A 25,673-nucleotide genomic window follows, 5' to 3' on the forward strand; every position below is an offset into this window, starting at 1 on the left:
GTCTCTTCAAACTTCTTTTTTAATTTAATGTCACACTTACCTGCCCTGAGTCTCTAGCAAATTGTGTGTTTTTTTCCTTCTTTTTTTTTTTCTTTAAATGGCATTTTTAATAGTGCAGGTACATCAGCAATATGGGGTTCTGAAAACCTGAAATGACAAAAGGAGATTAATTTGGAGACAAATTAAGGAGATAATTAATTAATATGGATTTTAATTCAATATGAACCTTGTCTCTTTTGTTTAATGGAATTATATCTACTGAAATAAACTTGGCAAAAATTAAAGCAGGAAATTAGAAAATCAAAGAAAGTTAACCAAAACTGCATGGTTACTACTCATCTACGCCAAACACATCCTTTAAAAGGTTTGAATAGTAAATGTATTTCACAGGAATAGGTGATGGCATCCCAAGCCACTCATCTTCACATCTCTCTTTAATGTACGATGCCACTTCCAATTCAGGCACTGGATTCACTCTCCAGTTCAGGGCACAGAAAAATGACTCATAATTTATTTGTTTTTCACTGTCTTCAAACCCGGACAGTAAGGATCCTAGAAGATCTTCATTCAAAGGTAATCTGGAGGACTTGCACAGCCTTTTGATGTCTTTGCTGGGTAACACTTTTTTCTTTTCCTGATCTTTGTATACACACATAGCAATGAGTCTTTCAAAATTCTCAAAAGCATTTTTCTTGAGTTGTTCATGGGCCTGTGCAACTAGGACATTCCTATGTGGACAGGGGTCCTCAGGCACCCGGTAACGACGTGCAGTGGTTATAACTTCTTGGTCTGTGAGTTTCCCGACAGTTAGATTCATCATTATTTCTCTGAATGTATTAAAATCCACCATCTTTGTGTGCATACAATCAGCAGCTGTAAACACCTGCTTGAGCTCTCTGGATTTGCATTCTTCTTCTTTTAACTTTTGTATGACAAGTTCAATGTTGCTCAGGGGAAACTTATCTGAATTCCTCTCCATGTAGTTCAAGGTATACTCATCAGCATTGACCAAAAAAAAGAGGTAGCCATTCACGTTCACTTTGGCTCCAACATACAGCTCCTCAGCCTTGATATATTCCGCGAATTCACTTTTAAAGACTTCTTGTCCAGGCTTCTTAACACGAACTCTTTTTAAGAACATCCCTCCAGTATACCCTGAATTCCTCTCTATGGGTTCAAACACTGAAATTGTGTCATCACTGAGAAAATATGAAATAACAAACATCCTTTCCACATCAGCACATTTATGTGTGATTAGTTTTGCAAAAAACCGGAGTGTACTGCTTATGTTGCCATAGCTGTCAAATTCAATGAACTTCTTGAAGTTCCTCTGATGAGGTATGGGCATAAGGCCTATGCAGGAGTGAAGAGAATCCTCTTCAGAACCGAAGCCGGTATAAGGTGGAAATTTCCTTTCTATTTTTGGAGGAGATGGGGCCTTACATGGAATCGAGGTAAAGTTCTCAATTCCATATTTAGTCCTATAATAAGTTTTCGTGAAATCATTACAGTCACAAAGGAGCACTCAGTCTCAGTGTTTGGGGATCGTAGAGAACTTATCCTGCATTACTTTCTGTCTGATGATACCATCGAGATCAAAGAAGTCTTGCCACATAACTCAGGAAGAGATGCTATGTCATTGTTTCTCCAGAGGAGAAAGCTACCTAAGTATGGCCCCCCTGGAGTCTATCAACCAGGCCAGTTAACAGACCGGACAGTTCTCAATGTGTATGGTGGCTACTCAGAGACCCGAGTGTATGGCTTCCTGTTGGATAAATATAAGCTAGGAAAATTAGACCAAGAGTTTTACAAAGATACTGACCTATCCATAGGAACCACCATCAATGTGTGGGGAAGGAAAGTGCTCCTTTGTTTTTTGTCTTCTAACATGCTTTGTAAACATTTTTTGAAAGCTGGTTATGATATACTGGGGTAAAAGGAACTGAAGTAAACAAGCCCTTAATATGAGATTTTATGTTTATCTGGCTAAGAGGCTGTGTTTTATTTTCTCTGTGACTGTAGTGTCAGAGGATAGTTTCCTCTGGCGCCCTTACTTTTGCCTTTTTGGACTTCTTTAGATACTTCTAACATAGGCCTGAGGTGTGTGGTGGATCTTTCCCCTATAATCGAACCCTTGTTGATATGCTGGTTTGCTGTGTGGAGAGAGCGAGTGTTCCTACCATTAGGTCGTCTAATGAGCCTGTGCTGATTAAGACTTGGCTAAGAAAATATAATGTTATGAATCTATCTCAAAATAGCAACATTTCCCTCCTATTCCAGAAGAATGAGAACATTCTCTGTGAGAATTTTTCACCGTGAGAACCCGGTAAGATATCTGGAGATAAAATTCATGAGACTGTAGCAGCACATTTTAAGATTGGATTACCTCTCCGTGTTTTTAAGTCTCACACTTACCTGCCCTGAGCCTCTAGCAAATTGTCAATTATAGCTTGTTTCATTACCCCAGTACTGGCTCTAGAAGTGGTTTATGCCCCACGGCTTTTGTTTAGGTAGTCACTCGACTATAATTTAAGACAGCTGTGTGCCTATGACTTCAGTTCTCTAGATCTAAGAGAAACTGTAGACTTTCATTTTGATCAGGCTTCTTTTTTTGTGAGGATGGGCGTGATGGTTTCCAAGATCCTTACTTGCCAGTCTAGGAACCAGAACTGTAATTTTTATATTACTTCCCATTGAATTCTTCATCAACTACTCTATTACCTTGTCTTCTGGAGACGGCAAAATTTCTAATTGTATGGTATTTCAGTACTTCAAACTAGATTCAGTATTTTCAGATTTTGCGCACTCATTAAGTATATGATTGATTCTCAAATAATCCTTTTTTTTTCCTCAGTTAAATCCTTGTTACCAAGCAAATATTTAAAGGTCTTTTTAAAAAAATTTTCTTCTAGAGGAGAATATATTCAATGTATCTTTACTGCTTCAATATTTATAAATGTGAAGAACTATCTGAAATCTGAGAAAGAGTTACATATAGCTTAAAGACCAATTTTTTCTATTGTTTTCCAGTATACATTTTACTTTGTTATCAAAAAAAATAAGTAAACAAAAAACAAAGCCAAACCCACCTAAATCAATGTAGCTTTTTTTATTTCTGAAGCCGTTAAACTGTACATGTGCTGTGTTAGGCATCCTCCACTGAAAAAGCAACTCCACAGCTTTGTGGAGTTGTTTATTATGAACAGAATTATAAATAATATAGGCACTAATGAAACACCCATGTTTCCTAGAGTAAAATTTGATCCAGAGCCACAAAGACCAGATACCAGATGAAAGTGACAATTTTCTTTGTAACGCCACTTTCCCTTCCTGAAGGGCAACGGCTCCTCCCAGTGGAGAGAGGAGCAATTGAAGAGTGATCAGCTTCATTTTCATACCTGTTATAAAATAAACCAGCTAACATCAACTATCAACTGGGAAGTCAGGGAACAGTCTACTAGGGTCCTTACATTGTACTATATATTAAGTTCTTAAAATAATATAGAAAATGGTACCAATGAACCTATTTGCAGGGCAGCAATGAAGATGCAGACATAGAGAGCAGTCTCATTAAATTTGTCCATTGGTTTATGCACAAACAAAACCAAAATCCCACAAATCATGGGAAAATTAAAGCAAAAAATCATTCCTTTTTTCAATTTGTCAGCCTCTTGAACTTTTAGTGTCTACAAAGGATCATTTTAGCTCAGAGAGAGTTGGGAGGAGGATGCACGTGTGATTCAGAATCTTTTTTCACAGAAATAAGCAACTATTATGGACCTGGGAACTCAGTGGTTTTTCTGTATGAGAAATTTGGTAAGTCATAGTCATTTTTACTAACATCTGCTAGTTCCATTTATACTACCTAAGGACATACTTATAAGCAGAAATTTAAGAAATTCAGTAAAATGCTTAAAAAACATTTTGAATGTGATTCATTTTCCTTTAAGGAAACCTCAGTCTTCTGAATTTTTAAAATGGGAATTAAATCTGTTAAATATTATCCTGGTTTTTCACTAGTAATAAACGTCAACTTCGCAGTTATCATCTTGGGTTGTCTTGGTTCATCCTATTTTACTATATTCACATAATAATCTTTTCTTCTACTTCCTTTTTAAGTTCTGTCATATGATATGCAGAGACTGGAATAGAAATTATTTTTATTTGCAATTGACATCTGAAGACAGTGTCTTATGAAAAAGCTTAAAATCAAATTTTACAAAATACAAATTTCAAATGGCCCTCTTTTGTATTGCACCTGCCCTAATCCAACCTCCCACATCATCTCAAAAGTAGAGCTTTTCAATAGTCTCCTTATTGTTATTGCAGCCTCTGTTCTAAGAGCTATTTTAGAAGTGTGTTATCAAGACTGAAATAGAGCTCTGTCATTATATTTGCCTATAAAGCTATCACTTTATATAATTAAGTGTATTCCTTCATATTTACATTTTAAAGTTCTTTAAAAAAAATTGCTCAGAGACCTTTAAATCCATGTTTCCAGGTAAGGCCAGAGATTACATAGTTAAATTAAATGCATAGCAGTAGCCACATTTATGATACAATTTGTATCAAGTAACATTTATTTTCACCTTCAACAAGTATTATTAAAGGTATTATAATGGATTCATCAATACTGGGGGGAGGATGTAATTATGAAGATAAGACAAGATGGTAAAAGCATGTAAGTAGTATGTAGTTGATCCTCATTATTTATGAATTCTGTGATTCCATTGTCATGAGTTCGCATCTTAAATTTATTTGTGACCCAAAAATCAATATTCTAGGGCTTTCGCTACAGAAGGCAATGGCACCCCACTCCAGTACTCTTGCCTGGAAAATCCCATGGATGGGGGAGCCTGGTAGGCTGTAGTCAATGGAGTCGAGAAGAGTCGGACATGACTGAGCGACTTCACTTTCATGCATTGGAGAAGGAAATGGCAACCCACTCCAGGGTTCTTGCCTGGAGAGTCCCAGGGATGGGGAGCCTGGAGGGCTGCCGTCTATGGGGTCACACAGAGTCGGACACGACTGAAGCGACTTAGCAGCAGCAGCAGCAGCAGAGCTTTCACAGTCATTCCATTCATGGACATGTGCATGCTCAACGTAGCAAAAAAAGTGATTTATTTGCCTCATGAACATGTTCTCAGCTGAGGTCAAATAAGGTTTCTCTCTGACATCTTGTTTCATCTTTCATACTGTAAAATGTGTTCTTTTCATGCTCTATTTAGTGCCACATTTTCCACATTTCTTTTTTTTCTTTTTCTTGGCAATTTTTCCATTTAAAATGACCCCAAAGCCCAGTGCTGAAGTTCTGTCCAGTGTTTCTGGCTGCTAGGAGGCTGCACTATGTCTTATGAGAAATAGGTATGTTAATTAAGTTTCATTCATTCATGAGGTATCGTGTTGTCTTCCAGGAGTTCAACATTAATGAATCAATGTTTTAGATAAGGTGTCCTAAAGTAGAAGCACATATAAAGCAAAATTATCTGTTGCTCAGTTAAGAAAAATGTTATGGCTAGGGGCTTCCTGAGGTGCTCTTCACTCACCTTCATTCACCAAGAAGCAATGATTCAGTGTTTGCAGTGACTTCACAGAATGCAAGTGCCATGAAGTGAGAACTGACTCTAAAGACATTTCTTCTCTCTCTCTCTCTTCTTTTATTTTGACTGTACCAAGTCTTAGTTGCGGCACTAGAGATCTTTGTGGTCGCAGCGTGCAGGGTCCTTAGTTGAGGCATGTGGAATCCACTTCCCTGATGAGGGATTGAACCCAGGTCCCTTGCATTGGGAGCGCAGATTCTTAGCCACAAGGAAGTTCCTAAACACATTTCTTATACTGAAGCCCATATTGTAAGACTACTGTATAATTTAGAATTAGAAAAAAAAATTATTTCTGGGATAGGTTCAAAGAGATATGGTCTTTGTAAAAGTAAGTTTTAGCCTGGTCTTGGAACTTCGGGATAGACAGGTGAAGATTACTGGGGAATAAGATAGGAGAGGAAACAGAAAGGAAATGAGGCTGGTCATGATGTGCTGGATATTACTGGGTGGCCTAGATCAGGATCCTCAGGAAGGCGGTGAAATGAGTGGAGGTACCACGGCCTAGTGATGAGAGATACTGAGTCCTAAGCTGAGAACTTGGCATTTACCTTAAAGAGGCAAATGTTATTATGAAGTTTTGGGTAAGGAAAATCTTGTTTAGGCTTTAGATATATCTATTAACACTACTTAAAGTGCCGTCAGTGGAATTACATATCTATGGCACCCATAACAAATAAATCAGTATGTTACTTATTTTGGTCATAGCTATTAGATCCAGGTACCAATTAAATTTAATACCTACAATCTATATTCTAAAGTGACTGTATTTTTTCCTAGTTGGCTAATATTTATTGATGAAGATTCTTGATAAATAATATGTATTGCTTTCCCACAGTACTAATCCAATAACTTAATATAATTAATTGAGTAAATATTAAACCTCTCCATCTTTTCCTTTTCTGTTTTATTAGTAATCATTCTAAATTAAACACTTTTCATGCCTATATAGAATTGATATTTTAGAGGGTTTGGGGCTGACTTTTATTGAGAGGATTAAATATTTTTATTACTTTACAGCAGAGATTACCCAGATAGCTGCAATGAGAAGTTAACATTTATTATACTTTCTTTTGTGTTATTCCATTTGCATGCCTTAAATTAAGTAATTTGTTAAAGATTTATATTATTAATTTAAAAAATAAGATGTTGTAGAGAGGCTATATCTTAGGATAAACTGTGTTACTTTGATTCATTACCAAAAGGACCATCTGGAGACACGAAAAGAAAAATCTATTCCCCAAACTCCAATGAAAGGATGATTATCCCCTCCGTGTGAAGAGGGAATTGGGAGGCTTTTTCTAAATGTGCACTTCAAAGGCTGAGGAATTGTCTATCCCGATGAAGAGCAGAAACAACACCAACGGCATGGCAAAGTTAAATGAATTCCAATTACTTAAAGCAAACATATAAACATCTGTAATTCTAATGGCCATAATGAATCTTTTCAGTTGAAAGAAGAAAAAAGTTCTAGCTGGTTTGATAATTGGATCAATTTTTCACTTATGGGCTGTCAATTATTTGACATTTTAATGCATACCAAATACAGCTAAAAGTATTTTAATTAGAATAACGCTGCAAAAACTAACCCTACAGCTTTAATTGTGGTTCTGAAGCACAAAATGTGCATCTGAATACCTATTTACTGAGCAGAAGTTAATTAAAAGCATAGTTATATATTGAATGTGTACAAGGCAAAAAGAGAGGGAAATAATTGGCAATTAAGAATGTGTAAGAGTCCACTCAATAAAGCTAAGCAAGACTACTCCAAACTTTAAACAAGTTGAGAATTTCCTTTTTATTTTGGATAGTATCAGATATTGTAACAATTCAATAATTTTACATAGGTGTGGAATACTTATGGCTGTTAGTTTCAAAAGCTTCCATTTTACTATGAAAACAAGTTAAATTTATATGATGATTTGTTATTTTCAAGTTATCAGAGCATAAATGATTTTTGGGGGGGTTTTATTAAATGCTGAGGTTGATTTAAGAGTCTCAGCAAATAACACTTCCCTTTCCCATCTAAGTTAGAAACGAATTGAGCAATAAGTCAAAAGCAGAAGGTATATCAAAGCATCTCGTGTATGTTTGATTAGAAACTAGTATGCAGGACATATTGTGAAACCCGAATGATACTATTCACTTCCTGGCTGGTTGTAGAAGAATCAAATCAGACAATACATCTCTTCCAGAGAGTTTACAAAATTGAAAGAACTTATTTTCTCAGGAATAAGAAGGTAGAACCTGAAGTACATATAGCATGCTGGTGAGTCTTTAAGCAAAGTCACGGACTCAAAGGACATGAATCTGAGCAAATCTAAGAGATAGTGAAGGACAGGGAATCCTGACAAGCTGCAAGCCGTGGGGTTACAAAGAGCTGGACATGACGTAGCCACTGAAAAACAACAGAGAAGATAGATAAATACTGAATCCCAAGAGAACATGTTGTCCAAATAGCAAATGCTTCAGTTGTTGTTCAGCTGTTTCACATTGGTCCAGAGTAGAAAGCAAAGGATAGCATAACAAATGCCTTCTATTTATAACCATTTTTAGGTTCAGTTCAGTTCAGTCACTCAGTCGTGTCTGACTCTTTGCGACCCCATGAATCGCAGCACGCCAGGCCTCCTTGTCCATCACCAACTCCCGGAGTTCACTCAAACTCATGTCCATCGAGTCAGTGATGCCATCTGGCCATCTCAACCTCTGCCGTCCCCTTCTCCTCCTGCCCCCAATCCCTACCAGAATCAGAGTCTTTTCCAATGAGTCAACTCTTCACATGAGGTGGCCAAAGTATTGGAGTTTCAGCTTCAGCATCAGTCCTTCCAATGAACACCCAGGACTGATCTCCTTTAGGATGGACTGGTTGGACCTCCTTGCAGTCCAAGGGACTCTCAAGAGTCTTCTCCAACACCACAGTTCAAAAGCATCAACTCTTTGGCACTCAGCTTTCTCCACAGTCCAACTCTCACATCCATACATGACAACAGGAAAAACCAGAGTCTTGACTAGACTTGACTTGACTAGACTTTGTTGGCAAAGTAATATCTCTGCTTTTCAATACACTATCTAGGTTGGTCATAACTTTCCTTCCAAGGAGTATGCGTCTTTTAATTTCATGGCTGCAGTCACCATCTGCAGTGATTTTGGAGCCCCCCAAAAATAAAGTCAGCCACTGTTTCCACTGTTTCCCCATCTATTTCCTGTGAAGTGATGGGACCAGATGCCATGATCTTCAATTTCTAAATGTTGAGCTTTAAGCCAACTTTTTCACTCACCTCTTTCAATTTCATCAAGAGGCTTTTGAGTTCCTCTTCACTTTCTGCCATAAGGGTGGTGTCATCTGCATATCTGAGGTGATTGAGATTTCTCCCGGCAATCTTGATTCCAGCTTGTGCTTCTTCCAGCCCAGCGTTTCTCATGATGTACTCTGCATATAAGTTAAATAAATAGGGTCACAATATACAGCCTTGACATACTCCTTTTCCTATTTGGAACCAGTCTGTTGCTCCATGTCCAGTTCTAACTGTTGCTTCCTGACCTGCATATAGGTTTCTCATGAGGCAGGTCAGGTGGTCTGGTATTCCCATCTCTTTCAGAATTTTCCATTTTATTGTGATCCACACAGTCAAAGACTTTGGCATAGTCAATAAAGCAGAAATGGATGTTTTTCTGGAACTCTCTTGCTTTTTCAATGATCCAGCAGATGTTGTCAATTTGATCTCTGGTTCCTCTGCCTTTTCTAAAACCAGCTTGAACATCTGGAAGTTCACGGTTCACATACTGCTGAAGCCTGGCTTGGAGAATTTTGAGCATTACTTTACTAGCATGTGAGATGAGTGCAATTGTGCGGTAGTTTGAGCATTCTTTGGCATTGCCTTTCTTTGAAATTGGAATGAAAACTAACCTTTTCTAGTCCTGTGGCCACTGCTGAATTTTCCAAATTTGCTGGCATACTGAGTGCAGCACTTTCACAGCATCATCTTTCAAGGTTTGAAATAGCTCAACTGGAATTCCATTACCTCCACTAGCTTTGTTCGTAGTGATGCTTCCTAAGGCCCACTTGACTTCACATTCCAGGATGTCTGGCTCTAGGTCAGTGATCATACCATCATGATTATCTGGGTCATGAAGATCTTTTTTGTACAGTTCTTCTGTGTATTCTTGCCACCTCTTCTTAATATCTTCTGCTTCTGTTAGGTCCATACCATTTCTGTCCTTTATCGAGCCCATCTTTGCATGAAATGTTCCCTTGGTATGTCTAATTTTCTTGAAGAGATCTCTAGTCTTTCCCATTCTGTTGTTTTCCCCTATTTCTTTGCATTGATCACTGAAGAAAGCTTTCTTATCTCTTCTTGCTATTCTTTGGATCTCTGCATTCAGATGCTTATATCTTTCCTTTTCTCCTTTGCTTTTCACTTCTCTTCTTTCACAGCTATTTGCAAGGCCTCCCCAGACAGCCATTTTGCTTTTTTGCATTTCTTTTCCATGGGGATGGTCTTGATCCCTGTCTCCTGTACAATGTCACGAACCTCCATCCATAGTTCATCAGGCACTCTGTCTATCAGATCTAGTCCCTTAAATCTATTTGTCACTTCCACTGTATAAACATAATGGATTTGATTTAGGTCATCCCTGAATGGTCTAGTGGTTTTTCCCACTTTCTTCAATTTAAGTCTGAATTTGGCAATAAGGAGTTCATGATCTGAGCCACGGTCAGATCCAGGTCCTGTTTTTGTTGATTGTATAGAGCTTCTCCATCTTTTGCTGCAAAGAATATAATCAATCTGATTTAGGTGTTGACCATCTGGTGATGTCCATGTGTAGAGTCTTCTCTTGTATTGTTGGAAGAGGGTGTTTGCCATGACCAGTGCGTTCTCTTGGCAAAACTCTATTAGTCTTTGCCCTGCTTCATTCTGTACTCCATGGCCAAATTTGCCTGTTACTCCAGGTGTTTCTCGGAGAAGGCAATGGCACCCCACTCCAGTACTCTTGCCTGGAAAATCCCATGGATGGAGGAGCCTGGTAGGCTGCAGTCCATGGGGTCGTGAAGAGTCGGACACGACTGAGCAACTTCACTTTCACTTTTCACTTTCATGCATTGGAGAAGGAAATGGCAACGCACTCCAGTGTTTTTGCCTGGAGAATCCCAGGGATGGGGGAGCCTGGTGGGCTGCCGTCTATGGGGTCGCACAGAGTCGGACACGACTGAAGCGACTTAGCAGCAGCAGCCAGGTGTTTCTTGACTTCTGACTTTTGCATTCCAGTCCCCTATAATGAAAAGGACATCTTTTTTGGGTGTTAGTTCTAAAAGGTCTTGGAGGTCTTCATAGACCGTTCAACTCAGCTTCTTCAGCATTACTGGTTGGGGCATAGACTTGGATTACTGTGATATTGAATGGTTTGCCTTGGAAATGAACAGAGATCATTCTGTCGTTTTTGAGATTGCATCCAAGTACTGCATTTCGGACTCTTTTGTTCACCATGATGGCTACTCGATTTCTTCTAAGGGATTCCTGCCTGCAGTAGTAGATATAATGGTCATCTGAGTTAAATTCACCCATTCCAGTCCATTTTAGTTCGCTGATTTCTAGAATGTCATTGTTCACTCTTGCCATCTCCTGTTTGACCACTTCCAATTCACGGACCTGACATTTCAGGTTCCTATGCAATATTGCTCTTTACAGCATCGGACCTTGCTTCTATCACCAGTCACATCCACAACTGGGTATTGTTTTTGCTTTGGCTCCTTCCCTTCATTCTTTCTGGAGTTATTTCTCCACTGATCTCCAGTAGCATATTGGGCACCTACCGACCTGGGGAGTTCCCCTTTCAGTATCCTATCATTTTCCCTTTTCATACTGTTCATGATTATCCCCATTCAACCAAGAATCATAAATTAAAGACTATTACCTACCAAAGAAACACTGCCACAAGAAGTAAGAGCAGGACAAGAGGCTAGGAGTGTTTAGAGGAAAGGACCTGTTTTATGCAAACCAGTGCAATGGCAAAGAGGCCACTTTTAATGTGAATCATGTATGAAAGTCTTTGAGAGGTAAAGAAGTACTTATGCTTTATGAAGTAGCGATTAAGACCATAACTGCACTGTCAAATTAGAAGTCTAATATTTTCAATATACCTAGTTGCATTTTTGTCTTATGTCTGTATTCTTTGTTTGAATTATTCCAAGTTTGCTATCAGGAGCTCTATAAAACTGATTCCTGTGACTCTGATATATCCCATGAGTATCATTGTGGGGTTTTTTTTCCCCCTTGCATTATTTCTTCATCACTTCCTGCCATGATGAGATGCTCCAGGCTCCTTCTGAAAATTTGAGCAATATTTAAAAAATAAAATAATAGAGTTAGCTTCATTATCTTCAGTAACGGATAGGTATCTAAATTACTTTTTAAACTAATTTGTGTATGACCAAGGATTTTCTAGTATTTAGGTTATATATCAACATTTCTAATAGTTTGACAATTAACTATTTAACATCAATATTATTTCATTGATTTATGGTTGCTTAAACTAATCCTTAACAAGGGTAGTTTACACAAAAACTCATTAACACAAACCTATATATTCAATTGATTATTTAAATTCTTAGGACAGGCAAAGGACTTGAAGAGACATTTTTATAATGAAGACACCTAGAGAGACTTTTTTTATACCATAGATCACAATCAAAAAGTCCCATCTAAAATAACATGTATAATCTAGTTTTCCAGTGAAGTTGCTAGCACATAAACTCCCTTACCAGATGCTAATGTACATCTCAGATCCATTTTCTTTAGCATGCACATCATATATGTATATGTAAGTAGTGCATTATTTAAATGAAGATAAGCTTATCTATAAATAAATATCTGCGAAACAATATTTATGAATTACATATCTAATGGAATAGTATTCAATCACAAAAGGCAGGAAATCTTGCTATTTGTGACAGCATGGATGAATCTTCTTTAGGGCATTAGATTTAAGTGAAATAAGTCAGACAAAGCAAGACAAATACTGTATGAGCTCCCTTACATGTGTAACCTAAAAAAGCCAAAATCACAGAAACAAAGAGTAGATTAGTGGTTGCCAGAGGGGGCTAGAGGTGAGAGAAATATGGAGATGTTGGTCAAAAGTACAAACTTTCTATTATATGATGATTGAGCTCTGAGGCTTTAATGGACAGCATGGTAGCTGTCATTAAATACAACTTTGCGTTGGATACTTGACATTTGCTAAGAGGGTAAATCTTTAATATTCTCACCACGTAAAAATTGTAACTGTGTCAGGTGACAGATGGCTCGGCTACCCTGAGTAGCTGCTGATCATTTCACAATATATCAGTTATCATAGCATACATCTTACATTTATACAATATTTTTCTGCTAATTGTATCTCAGTTAAGCTGGAAAAAGTCCTCAGGACAAAAAGTGGAATACATGATGGTGTTTTGGGCAAAGGAAGGGAAGCTGTGCTCTAGAAGAAGGAATCTGAAAAAGGGTCCTGAGGACATGTGGTACCTTGATTGGAAGCTTTCAGGTGCCACCACCCCAAATGCATTTCTCCAAGTCTAAGGCCACTTTCCAGGAGCCTTTTTATCAGAACTAATTCTGACCTTGGGCAAAATGAAAAGCAAAAGTTCTTGCTTGTTATGAAATCTGCCGTCTCTACTCTAGCTATGACTCCTATACTGGTGTCCAGCCAAGTCTTAGTCATTGCCTCACAGAATTCTGGTACTCAGAACCTTGCCCTTACTGTCTATCTTAACAGCGTGTCACATGGTCCAATTTCTCTTACACAGGTGTAGCAACTTCCTCTTAGTAGTATCTAAGTCTCCTGTCCTTGAACCTGGCAGCCCAATACCTGCCAGCTTAACTGGGGCTCTGATGCCTGCTAAGGGAAATCTCACTTTTTATTATATCCTTTGTCCTATCTCTCTTCATACCAGCTATCTGCCAACTCACTGCCATTTACTCTGGAAAGCTTGTGTTGCCAAAAAATAGGCCATTGTCTCCTACTCCCCCTAGGTCACACTAAATGTATTGGGTAATTAAGTTGAAAGCAGATATTTCAATTTTACTGGATGATTCTAGTATTATAAAAGTCTTCAAATAACAAGCATAGTATATGCAGAGAGGGAAGGATTCACTTCAGAATTGTCTTTTACATTCACAGATTTCCTCCTCACCTGTGCCTCTACAGCCCCAGTATTTCTAATGTAGATACACTTGTTCGCCACTCTCGATCCACATGAGTTGGTAAAATAGAACCTCATAGACCAAAATTTGATCTTGATTTATCGAAATGAATCAGTGTATCTTACTTCCCTGGCTAGTTATTATATTTCAGGAATATGAATATTGTGAAAACAGAGAAATAGAAGGTGATGAGGTCTTTGCTGGAGAATTTCAGAAAAATGAAATACCAGCATTTGATCAGATGGTAGGTAAATATAAGGCTTGTTTCTGCAGCTAAAAATGGAGCTAACACACACACACAAAAACAAAGATGAAGGAGTATGAGGAATTTAAAAAAGTACCGAAAATGAAGATATCTTCTGAGCCCCCATATCCAACTATATTAGAAGCTAGCCCTACCGCTTGAACTTTTAAATACATGTGTTAATAAAATTTTGTTAGTCTCCAGCACGTGGTAAAGTAGGTGATATAGTGTTAAGGAAATTGGAGTTAGACAAATCTTGATCCTATTTTACTATTTTCTAGTTATAGGAATTTAGTCAAATTCTTAACTGCTCTGCATATGTAAAGTCAATACTCACCTTACTCAAGATTCTACCTCATGCAATCATTAGTATTCTTGCATTCATATTGTTTTAAAAGATTTGGCTATTAGAGTGACAGTCTTTTAAAAGACAATTTTAAAAAATAGATAATTGAGTAATTGACTTGGATTAGTGACTTTAAGTTGAAGGCTTACTAAATTTTTAAATTAGTGATACAAGTTTAATTTATTAGACATAAAAGAATGTTTTAAACATTTAAGAAATATTTTAATATAGACAACAAATATTTGAGAAAGAAATCTAATATAATAATAGAAGATTTTTTAAAGTTCAAGGATGCATGATTAAATTTAGAGTTGAGTGCTCGTTATTTAAAGCCTCCTTAGAGATAATCATCAGAATCCAATAAACTTATAAATAGAATTAAAATTTGTAAAATAAACTAAAGCACAAGGGAAAATATATTTTAACTTTGGTATTTAGTCTTTAAAATAATTTTTCTAAATTGCCTTTTCTGTATATAAAATATCCTTAAGTGTACTAAAAAAAAAAAACACCCAATTTCAATGTCACTCAATTCATTTATTCATAAATGACCCTTTACTAGCAGTATAATGAGGGTTTCCCCAATGGCTCAGTGGTAAAGAAACCACCTGCCAATACAGGAGACACAGGTTTGATCCTTGGGTCGGGAAGAACCCCTGGAGAAGGAAATGCCACCCCATTCCAGTATTCTTGCCTAAACATCCCACGGATAGAGGAGCCTGGCAGGCTACAGTTCATGGATTTGCAAGAGAGTTGGATATGTCTTTAGAGACTCATCAACAACAGTATAATGACAAAAGTATGCCTGGTATATCATCTTTGCGTTTATCTATTTTATATTATTTACATTGCAAAACTGAAAAAAAAAAAAACACTTAGGAAACACAATGGAAAACAGATCCTTTATTCAACTATTTCTCCCCAAATATAACTGTTTTTCCCAGAGATAGCTTTGTTCATCCTTCCATTCTCCCTATTCTGTACATGTAAATCTTTTGTTGATATGAATAGAAACACATTAAACTTTCTCCACACCTTACACTTTTTACTGAACAGTATATCTTAGAGATATTTTTATATTATGGATGACCTCATTTTAAAAATTCCTGATAGCATTTCAGAGTATGAATTTATTTTTCTTTACTTAACCAATTCCTTATTGCCCAATAGTCAGGTTTATTTTTCCTTCTTTTGCTATCACAAATAATATTTCAGCAAGTATCTATGTACTATACAGGCATTCTCACACACATGTGTGTTTATGTGGAAAACGAATATCTACAAGTAGAAATGCTGGGTTACCAGGTATGATTATTTTTAATTCTGAAAAAATATTGTCTAATTTTGCTCTATGGAAACTACTATTACACTTTACAGCCCCACCAACTTCCACCAGCTACAGATAAGACAGTATATCTAAAAGAGTTTTAACTAGAATCTCAATAATATTAACCCATTATAAAAACCCACCTAATATATATTATATATAGACTATATATATAATTGCAAATTTTAAAATATGTGTGAAGCTATTAACAAAGTTTTTATTTCTCTACTCTTACAATAATTCTTTACAGTAAGTTTCCAAGACCACATAGCTAGAAATTGGTGGAGACTGTAGCCAATTTTTGGCTTCTCAGGTGGCACTAGTGGTAAAGAAATCACCTGTCAGTGAGGGAGATATAAGAGACACATGTTTGATCCCTGGGTCAGGAAGATCCCTTGGAGTAGGAAATCGTAACTCACTCCAGTATTCTTGTCTGGAGAACCACATGGACAGGGAAGCCTGGTGGGCTATAGTCCATAGGGTTGCAGAGTTGGACATGACTGAAGCAACTTAGCACACAAGGCACATGGCCAATTTTTAACAAGCTATACTGACTTGCCAACAGGGTCATCTATTAGTCAGAAATGCAAAGTTATGATAGAGTAGGAACAGCTTCCATATCTTAGTACCTAAAAGAATGAGTCGATTGTTCATACACAGTCCATGCCACAGATCTGGAAGATGCTCTGTGGCAGTTCTCCTCTGAGACGGCTCCGTGGGCTCACAAAAGCGCTTGCTTCCTTAATCACCAAGGCAAGGGGAAGAAGTACTGCATCGTTCTCTTCAAATGCTATAGCATCACATAGGACAGGAAAACTTCAACCCACTGATGATGATGATGAGAATCATAATAATAAATAGCTGCCCTTCAGCATAGCACATTGGTATACAAGTCACTATTCTGTAGACTTTGTATGTATCTGATGAATAGGCACTTTGAATAGGCAGTGTAACTAACCCTGATTACCATAGAGAGGACTGAAATACCAAGGGAAGAGGTCACTTGCCCAGGGTGATACTACTAATAATAAATGACAGATAAAGGATTTTATCATAACTTGTCAGGCTCCATAGTTCACACTCTTCCAAACAATGTAGCATTCTATTCTTATAAATAAGGCATACAGCATACATATTAAAATATCAAAGATTAGAATGACATTTTTCTGTATTCTGACATTGTTTTACCCCAAAATGACTGAATAATGCTCAGAATAATAATATTATACAGAATTTATGCATATATATATATATATATATATACCACATTCGCTTTATCCATTCATCCATAGATGGACCCTTAGCACCCCTGCAGTTGCCTTTGACCCCACTACTTCGTGTCTGTCTGCTACAAGCCTCTGCAACTACAAAGGTATCCAGAGCTGTCTCTGCAGCCAAGTATGTACATACCACTAGTTCTGGCCACAACCTCTGCCTGCTGTGTCCCTAGCTCCTAGATCGTGAGGTGCTGCTGAGGAGCCCAACAGCCATAGCAGCCCGTGTGGGGCCACTCACAGTGCTCACAGAAGACCATGCACGTCAATGCTGTGGGCCCCAGTGCTGTGACCTGACATCTGGGCCCCTGGACTGAGACTGCCTCAGGCCCCCGTATCACTGGATCCAGAGTCAAAGTACACTTCCCGACACCTACACCAACGGAACAGAATCGAGAGCCCAGGATTAAATCCACACATGTATGGTCACCTAATATTTGACAAGCAGCCAAAAACACTCAGCAGGGAAAAGACATCTGCTTCAACAGTGGTGTTAGAAATACTGGATATTCACATGCAAAAGAATGAAATTGGAACCTTATCTTACACCACTCATAAAAATTAACTCTAAATAGGTTAAAAACTTAAACCTGAAACTGCCTAGAAGCAAATGTTGTAAAAGTCTCCTGGACATTGGTCTTAGCAGCAATGTTGCAGCTATATAAACAAAGGCCAAAGCATCAAAAGCAAAATTCTACACGAGACTACAGCAAGCTAACGTGTTTTTTGCACAACGAAGGAGAAAAATCAACAAAATGAAAATGCAACCTGTGGAATGGGAGAAAATTTTTGCAAACCATGTGTCTCATAAAGAGTTAATATCCAAACTATAAACAAAACTCATAACAACTCAACAGCAAAAATGTAAACAATTTGATTAAAAAATTGACAGAGGATCTAAATAGACATTTCTTCAAAGAAGATATATAAATGGCCAAGTAATACATGAAAAAGGTGCTCAATACCACTAATCATCAGGGAAACCACAAATCAAAACCACAATGAAGTATCACTTCAGCCCTGTTAAATGGCAATTATCAAAAAGACAGCAAATAGTGTTCGTAAGGATATGGAGAAAAGGGAACCCTCATGCACTGTTGGTAGGAATGTGAACTGGTACAGACAATATGGAAAACAATATGCAGTTTCCTCAAAAAACTAAAAATGGAACTACCATATGATCCAGTAATCCTGTTTCTAAGTATATAGCCAAAGCAAATGAAATCACTATCTCAAAGAGATATCTGCATTCCCATGTTCATTGCAGCATTATTCACAATAGCCAAGACTGAAAACAAGTTGTGTCTTTCAAAGGATAAAAGAAAATGTGGCCTGTATTTATATCTACCTATAATTCGTCCTTACCATTATCATTAACTATAGCATTATCTCTATTTAGCCATAATAAAGAAGTAAATCTGCTATTTATGACAACACAGATGCATCTTGAAGACATTATGCTCAGTGAATTAGGTCAAATACAGAAAGACATATCCCATATAATCTTATGTGTATGTGGAATCTAAAAACATTGAACTCATAGAGACAAAGTTAAAATGGTGGTTGCCAGGGACTGAAGGTGGGGGAGCTTAGGGAGATGCTGGTCAGGGTACAGACTTTCTAAGATCAGTAAGTTCTAGTACAACATGGCAGCTTTAGTTAATAATCCTGCACACTCAAAAGTTACTAGGAGAATAGAATGTTAATGTTTTCACCACAAGGACATCGATGCCAAAATGGTAATATGTGAGGTGAAGGCTGTGTTAAGCAATCTTATTGTGGTAAACATGTGCAATACATACAGTATGAAGTTGTTCTATTGTACACCTTGAACTTATACGACGTTATATGTCAATTATATCTTAATAAAGCTGAAAAGCATGGAAAAGCAGTGTCTGTTTCCTAAAACTAGAAATACTTACTTTGAGAAATCCTGTCCTGTGAGAGGAATAAATGAATGGGCAAGATATTGAAGATTTTTCAGAATCAAGACAACATTGTGATATAATGTTTCTGACCTTGAAAAATGAAAATAAAAGATACAGAGGAGTAAAAAAAGAAAAGAAAGAAAGAAAACAAGGATTCACCAACAAATCCAGGTCAGATCAACATCTTAGGGAAAATACTCACAGGCACATACATTCCAGGGAAACTACTTTAGGAAATAATTAGGATTTTTATAGATTTTTTTCAAGGTAACAGAACTATTTTTAATAAGATAACTTTGTAAACAGTGCAGATCCTCTTGGAAAGAAGAGAAATTGGAAGCTTTAAAAGAAGCAGAAAGGATACTGCCAAACCCAGGCTGTAGATGACTAAAGCAGGGATGATGGCCATGGATGAAATCAGAAGTCAGGACTTCAAGAATATATTGTAACTAAGATTTTATTTCTCCATAAAAAAGCCTAAAGTTATGCATTCTGTCATTGCTACTACAGTACTGGTATCTATTTTAATAAGAATGATAGTAAAAGTGGAAAAATTGTGATATAATACTGCTGCTGCTAAGTCACTTCAGTTGTGTCCAACTCTGTGCGACCCCAGAGACGGAAGCCCACCAGGCTCCCCCGTCCTTGGGATTCTCCAGGCAAGAACACTGGAGCGGGCTGCCATTTCCTTCTCCAATGCATGAAAGGGAAAAGTGAAGGGAAGTCGCTCAGTCGTGTCCAGCTCTTAGCAACCCCATGGACTACAGCCTACCAGGCTCCTCCATCCATGGGATTTTCCAGGCAAGAGTGCTGGAGTGGGGTGCCATTGCCTTCTCTGATAATACTATCAAACGTAAAAGTTGACCTCATAAGCAAATTGAGAAAAATAATTTCCCAGCATATTTAAGTCTCTATCAGCCAAAGCAGATAAAGAAATAGATGATAACATATTAACAAGAATAAATAAGCATTGTTCAGAGACCATTCTGAGGTGTTGTAAATAGAGGCTATGTGAAAACTAAATGAAAAATTACAGGACCAAAGAAATTTTAAAAATGGAAGCTATAAAAACAACCCTGTTTACATTCTTAACATGTTTTCATGTGACTATTCTTTGTAATGCTTATCCTTAACCTGAAAATGATTTTGCACAGTGATGCTCAGAGAGATGGTGTGGCCTGAATCTACTAGAAGTTCACTTTAATCTTCATGAAACCAAATGCTTCTGTTTTGCACTTGAAGAAACTAACTTAGTCAGTTGAGGTAGTTTTGGGGCAATATTTTATGGTTCTTTTACAGAGCCGTAGAACAGAGCAGTATTTTATCAGAGATACTGCTGGGCAGAAATTTGATGTTGTTGCTCTTCAACACACGTATGCTAAAGCCAGCAAGTTTACTTGTAACGATTTCAGGAGGACTTCAGATCCACTAAAAGGAAATTGGCAACTTATTTAATTTGATACTATTTTTATGCAAATATTCTTAGTAATAAAAAGAGAAACACAGAAAATGCAATTTGGAAAACAAAGCTGTTTTCTATGTGCATTTGTCAAACCTCTAAGACTGAGCAATTTGAAGAATGATTAATTGTGCATGAATGAATGAGAAAAAAAAAACAAGTTCAAATAAATACTTGGTTCTAGCAATGATTTAAGTTGACAGATATCAATTTTATCATTTATTTGGCATTGCTAAATGAGGAAGTGGATTACATGTTGATTTATATGAATAAACACCACACATCATCCAATTTGGTTCTAGTAAAATTGTAAATCTTCAGAAAAATAAAACTTGAAGTCAATATTTCCCTAATAAATGTTAATATTTTCTCTGTAGAAATTTCTTACAGATGTTTGTAGGTCTACATTTTTACTCATATCTCTAAATAAGTAACAACTTCCCCAGTGGCTCAGAGTAAAGCATCTACCTGCAGTGCAGGAGACCCAGGATCAATCCCTGGGATGGGAAGATCCACTGCAGAAGGGGATGGCAACCTGCTCCAGTATTCTTGCCTGGAGAATCCCGTGGACAGAGGAACCTGGCAGGCTCATGGGCCTGCAAAGAGTTGGACATGACTGAATGACTGAGCATGCACACAAATGGGTAGCAAACACCACAGACTTATAGAATTGGAATATCAAACTTAAACTTCAGCCAGAACTCAAGAATATTAAGACATAACGAGAGAGTTTAGGAGGTGGGACTTTGGTCCTTCATACTCAGAGTAGCCCGTCTCTGGGTCTGCTTCAGAATGGCTGTGTGATGCTGCTCCTATGGATTTCAGATAGAAGAAGTGAACAGAAAGATGTCAGTCTCATCAGATCTGTGTAGGAGAAAGCATACTCTTCAGAGATCTGATGTAAAAAGCCAACAGTCCTTTACAAAATAACTTAGGATGATGAAATACTAACAGTGATGGTATTATTGTCTGAGATGGCTAAATCTCTCTTTTCCCTAGCTCTCTGCCTTATCTCTGAGGAATCATCAGTGGAGATCTGGGTTCCTCCTCAGTCTTCTCGCCTGTAATAAAAGGGGTTGCTGCTGGGTGTGGGTATGCGTGGTCTGGTGTTGTCTAGCTGTACCAGCAATAGCTTAAGTTCAGGAGTGGAATTCAGGGGTCAAAGGTTACAACCGTACTTGGACAAAAACTTACTCATGGAATACAGAGATTGTGATGAAAAAAGTTGATATTGAAATGTTCATCCATCTATCAATTTCTTGCTTTGTTTTAATCTCAAATAGAGACAAGAAAGATGCTATGTTTTAACCTCCTAAAATTCTATACGAAACAATCATTTAATATTCATTCCTAATTAACATTGACACGCTTGAAGCTGCAGTTGAAAGAAAGCTTAGTTAGACTTGTTTTCCTCTCTAGTTCGTGTCATTATTCCTGTGGTCCAATTGCTCAGGCTGCCGGATGGTCCACCCAGGCCTCCCTTCATCACAAAGCTTCCATGCTGCTCTATTCTGCAGGAAGATATACCTTCCCATTTAATAATCTTATCTGTAGTAACAAGATAATGAGTGGTGATAGGTTTTTGAGTTGCTATTACTGACATAGAAGGTCTAGCATATATCCTCTGGATGGAAAATATCTTAATCCAGGTATGTGACTCCAAAAGAAGAAAATTTAAATTAGAAGTTTTGGGGGAAGTCACTTTTGAACAGATGGGTCTTTTGGTATGCTTAATCCCATCAAGTCAAAAGCTGAATATTTCATCTAAATGTGTGTGGGAGCTTTGGTGGGAGCTTACCAGAGGAGTCCTAGATGACAACAGCTCCTAAGGCAGTGACGATGTGGCAAACACTGAAGGGTGTTTCACTCAACGCAGCTTCTGATCTCTGCTTCCAGCCCGTCTCTGTTATAAGGATTGGATGACGCAACACCAGCCTCTATGCTTTCGGGAGGGTATGTCACACAGGTCTAGCCACTGAAATGTTAACAGTAGCCCCAGGATATGACATCATTTCTCAAATGAAAGAATGCCAAAAGAAAATTTTGATCAGCCCTCCCCTCCTACCTGGCCTGCAGACAAGGCAGGGATCCATCTTGTAACAATGCAGTCAAAAATTACATGCTGAAGATAGTTTCTGGGTGACATCCTTGACTACCATGTGCAAAATAAGCTCCATGTTTAAATCATGGGGTTTTTTTGGGTTCTGTTACAAATACATTACTAACTGACAGAGACAAAAAGTAAATTTACACTTTTTATAGGTCATAGTTCTTAATCTTAGACAAGTGAAACTAATCTAACTGGCTTATTCATTAAACGTTGATTAGTGGAAATCACATAGAATTGGATGGCCTTTCAGTCGGGGCCCCTCATTTTTGGGAGATATACACAAAAGACCACATATCCAGGAAAAGTGCCAATCACACCGTGAGGAATACAGAGATTACACAGAATACAGAGACTATAGGAATACGGAGAGGATATTACAGTGGGAAAACATGCCATTGCCTCCACAGTAGAAAATAGAAACACTACCTGTGTTGCCCCAGGAGACTCTCATGCAACAGCTGCTTCATTTATTTCCTCACCAATGTTTCATGCAGGCTCATCTGCTCGGCAGATCCTAATTCCCATGCCTGCATGTTAGTTAAAAGGATATTTGGAAAAAGCAGCTTGTGGGTTGCCAGCCTCTGTTGTTCAAGAAAGTAAGCCCCAAATGCATTGACATGAGTGGTGAGTGAGTTAATATAAAGTGGCTGCACCAAACTGCGCCAGCTCTAATTGGTATTGACTTCCTGGAGTGGTGTTCTGAAGATTGGCCAAACGCATGCAGGCTCAGCGAGAAAGAGAGATGCGATTCATTAGTGACAGATGCTGAGATCCTGACAGGCGGAGTCTGGATATGCCTGTCACTCACTTCACCCCCAAGCAGAGACAAGAAGAAAGAAGCAGCTAGGGAATGGTAACTGGGGCTTGGAGACAGAAAATAATTATGGGAAAGTACGATCTGGAGGATACTAAGCTGCTATAACTGTTGAGTTTCTTAGCCTCAGGAGAAACTGGAGAAATGCAGATAAAAAAGGGAGGTGACAATGAAAGTAGTTCTTACTCCAATTAACTCTTTTCCCCTATTTTGGTACATGTGTAGTCAATCCTCTGTTTATGGGTAGAAAAATGAAAAGAAACATGAATTAAATTTGGGCCATGTGTCTATGTTAGGCATACCTGCTCCTGAAATTTTATAAAGGAGCGTCATAGTAAAGGGACCTTAACTTCTAGAGCTATTGAACACAGCATGCTAAGACACAAAATATACAAAATGAATTTTTGGAACAATAAAACTTATCTGGATGTTTTATTTTATATGTGAAGAATCTGTGATCAAGGGATATACCGTGGCTTAGACAAGGTAAGATTTTAGCAGAGTAATGTGTGTTTTCAGTGTTTCTCAGGTATATGCTTTTGCTATGTATTCTCATGTTCATTCCTGTATACACAAGATGTCATTTTGTCAAATACTACAAATGATACAAAGAATATACAAAACAAGGGCTCCATGAACAAGCAGTTTATAATTAAACAGAGAAACAAATATGCATACAGGTCATATCCTCTACAAATTCCAAAGGAAGGGCAGTCACAGTGAAATGGAAATATGCAATGGAACGAATCAGGTTTTCAATTCATTTCACAGAAGCTAGTTCTATCTAAAAAGGAAGAAAATGACTTTATCAAAAGGCCAAAGAACCAATTACCAAATTAGTTGCCAGGAAAAATGCATGAGACCACAACTGCAGAACTGGTACACTGAAGAACATTCCTTTAGGTATAGACATTTCTGTTTTCTTAAGTGTTGCCTACCATAATTTGGACTTCCCTGGTGGCTCAGACGGTAAAGCGTCAATTTACTGATGTTTTCAGTCGCTAAGAAAGGGAACTGCTTGTTTACAAGTTTCTGAGTCCATGTCAGCAGTCGGGGTGGTTAGATGTCGAATAGCTAGCATTTTTAGTGTCTATAGAAGGCGGGTATTTTTTCCCCTTTACCAGTATTTTTAAAGTAAGGAACTCTCCAGAGAGAATCAGAGGATCAAAGGTTAAGTGGTTAGAAATTTAATAAGATGTCCACCACAAAAATCTACTAGTATAATAATCCTCACAATCAAATTGCTCATACTAATAATTCACACCAAACTTCTTCCACATCAAATCTCTCAGAATAATAATGATTATTAGTTATTCCAAAAGCCTTTACTGTATCAAGTGAGTGATACAGGGATTTTATACTAATTTATATAAAAATAAATATATCTGAATGACAAAGATTGGGTATATGAAAAAAGAAAGGTGAACACAATTTGACCCCTTCTCTTAAGAACAACATATCCAAAAAAAAAAAAAAAGAACAGCATATCCTTCTAAAATCAATCTCCAAATCATATCTATCATCTTGCTCCAAACTAACCTGTTCCCTGATTTGAGCTGATGGATGGCCATGTATCTCCCAGAGCAAATATCTTCCCATCCAGATCACCTTCTAGGAAGTGATGGAACAGGCATTTGCTCTCTTCTAAACCTAAAACTAAACTCTGTCAAAGACCTCTGCTTTACATTTTAAGCAGATTCTCATGATGCTATAGATCATACAAAAGGCAGCTAGACTGTCAAGCCATTTTCTCTTTTCAGCTAATAATGTCTGCTTATATTGACTATATTCAGCTGGCACAGTAGTTCTAATCATTGGATTTATATTTTATGATAACCTGTGCAAGTGTTACCTAACGACCCCTCATCAGAAAAGCAATTCACCTCATTGAAGGAAAATAAGGAGTGTAAATCATGCATGGAACATATGATGAAAAATATTACCAATACTAACAAAACTTGTTATTATCTCCAGAGTGGTAGTTTAACCTTTAGATAAAGTAAACCATTGGTTCCTTTTTCCTGTGTATTTATATCATTTTTAGCAGCTTTTTAAAAAGGAGTTCTGGTTCCACTTTTCCATTAGCTTTTCAAGCACATACATAGGTCACCAAACAACCTCCCAGAGTTGCAAATAGATTGGATGAAAACATATTTGAAGTTGTATTTATAAATAAAGGCTTGCCTTAGACTCAATAGTACTTTGCCTTTATCCTTATGGAAATTTTATTCTGAAATCAACTGACTTTAAATACAACATTTTTCTTTAGATTATGTTAATGCTGACTTCATTTATAATGAAACTCATATAACTCAAACATAAAATATTGCTTCTTGCTTTTTCTTTTGCAAAAGTCAACATTTTTTTTCTTTCAGT

General features: G+C 37.5%; 1 protein-coding gene across 1 annotated transcript; it reads right to left on the reverse strand.

Moving 5' to 3' along the window:
* Window positions 1–210: 210 nt before the first annotated feature.
* LOC523590 (EF-hand domain-containing family member C2-like) lies at window positions 211–23,630 on the reverse strand. Its single transcript, XM_002687156.4, has 3 exons — window positions 23,600–23,630; window positions 17,228–17,359; window positions 211–1,524 (listed from the first exon to the last, which is right to left on the reverse strand). Exons 1-3 carry the CDS (start codon window positions 23,628–23,630, stop codon window positions 332–334), a joined length of 1,356 nt encoding a protein of 451 aa, XP_002687202.1. The 3' UTR covers window positions 211–331.
* Window positions 23,631–25,673: the final 2,043 nt, after the last annotated feature.

The sequence above is a fragment of the Bos taurus genome, chromosome 5, assembly GCF_002263795.3.
Source record: "Bos taurus isolate L1 Dominette 01449 registration number 42190680 breed Hereford chromosome 5, ARS-UCD2.0, whole genome shotgun sequence".
NCBI lineage: Eukaryota > Metazoa > Chordata > Mammalia > Artiodactyla > Bovidae > Bos > Bos taurus.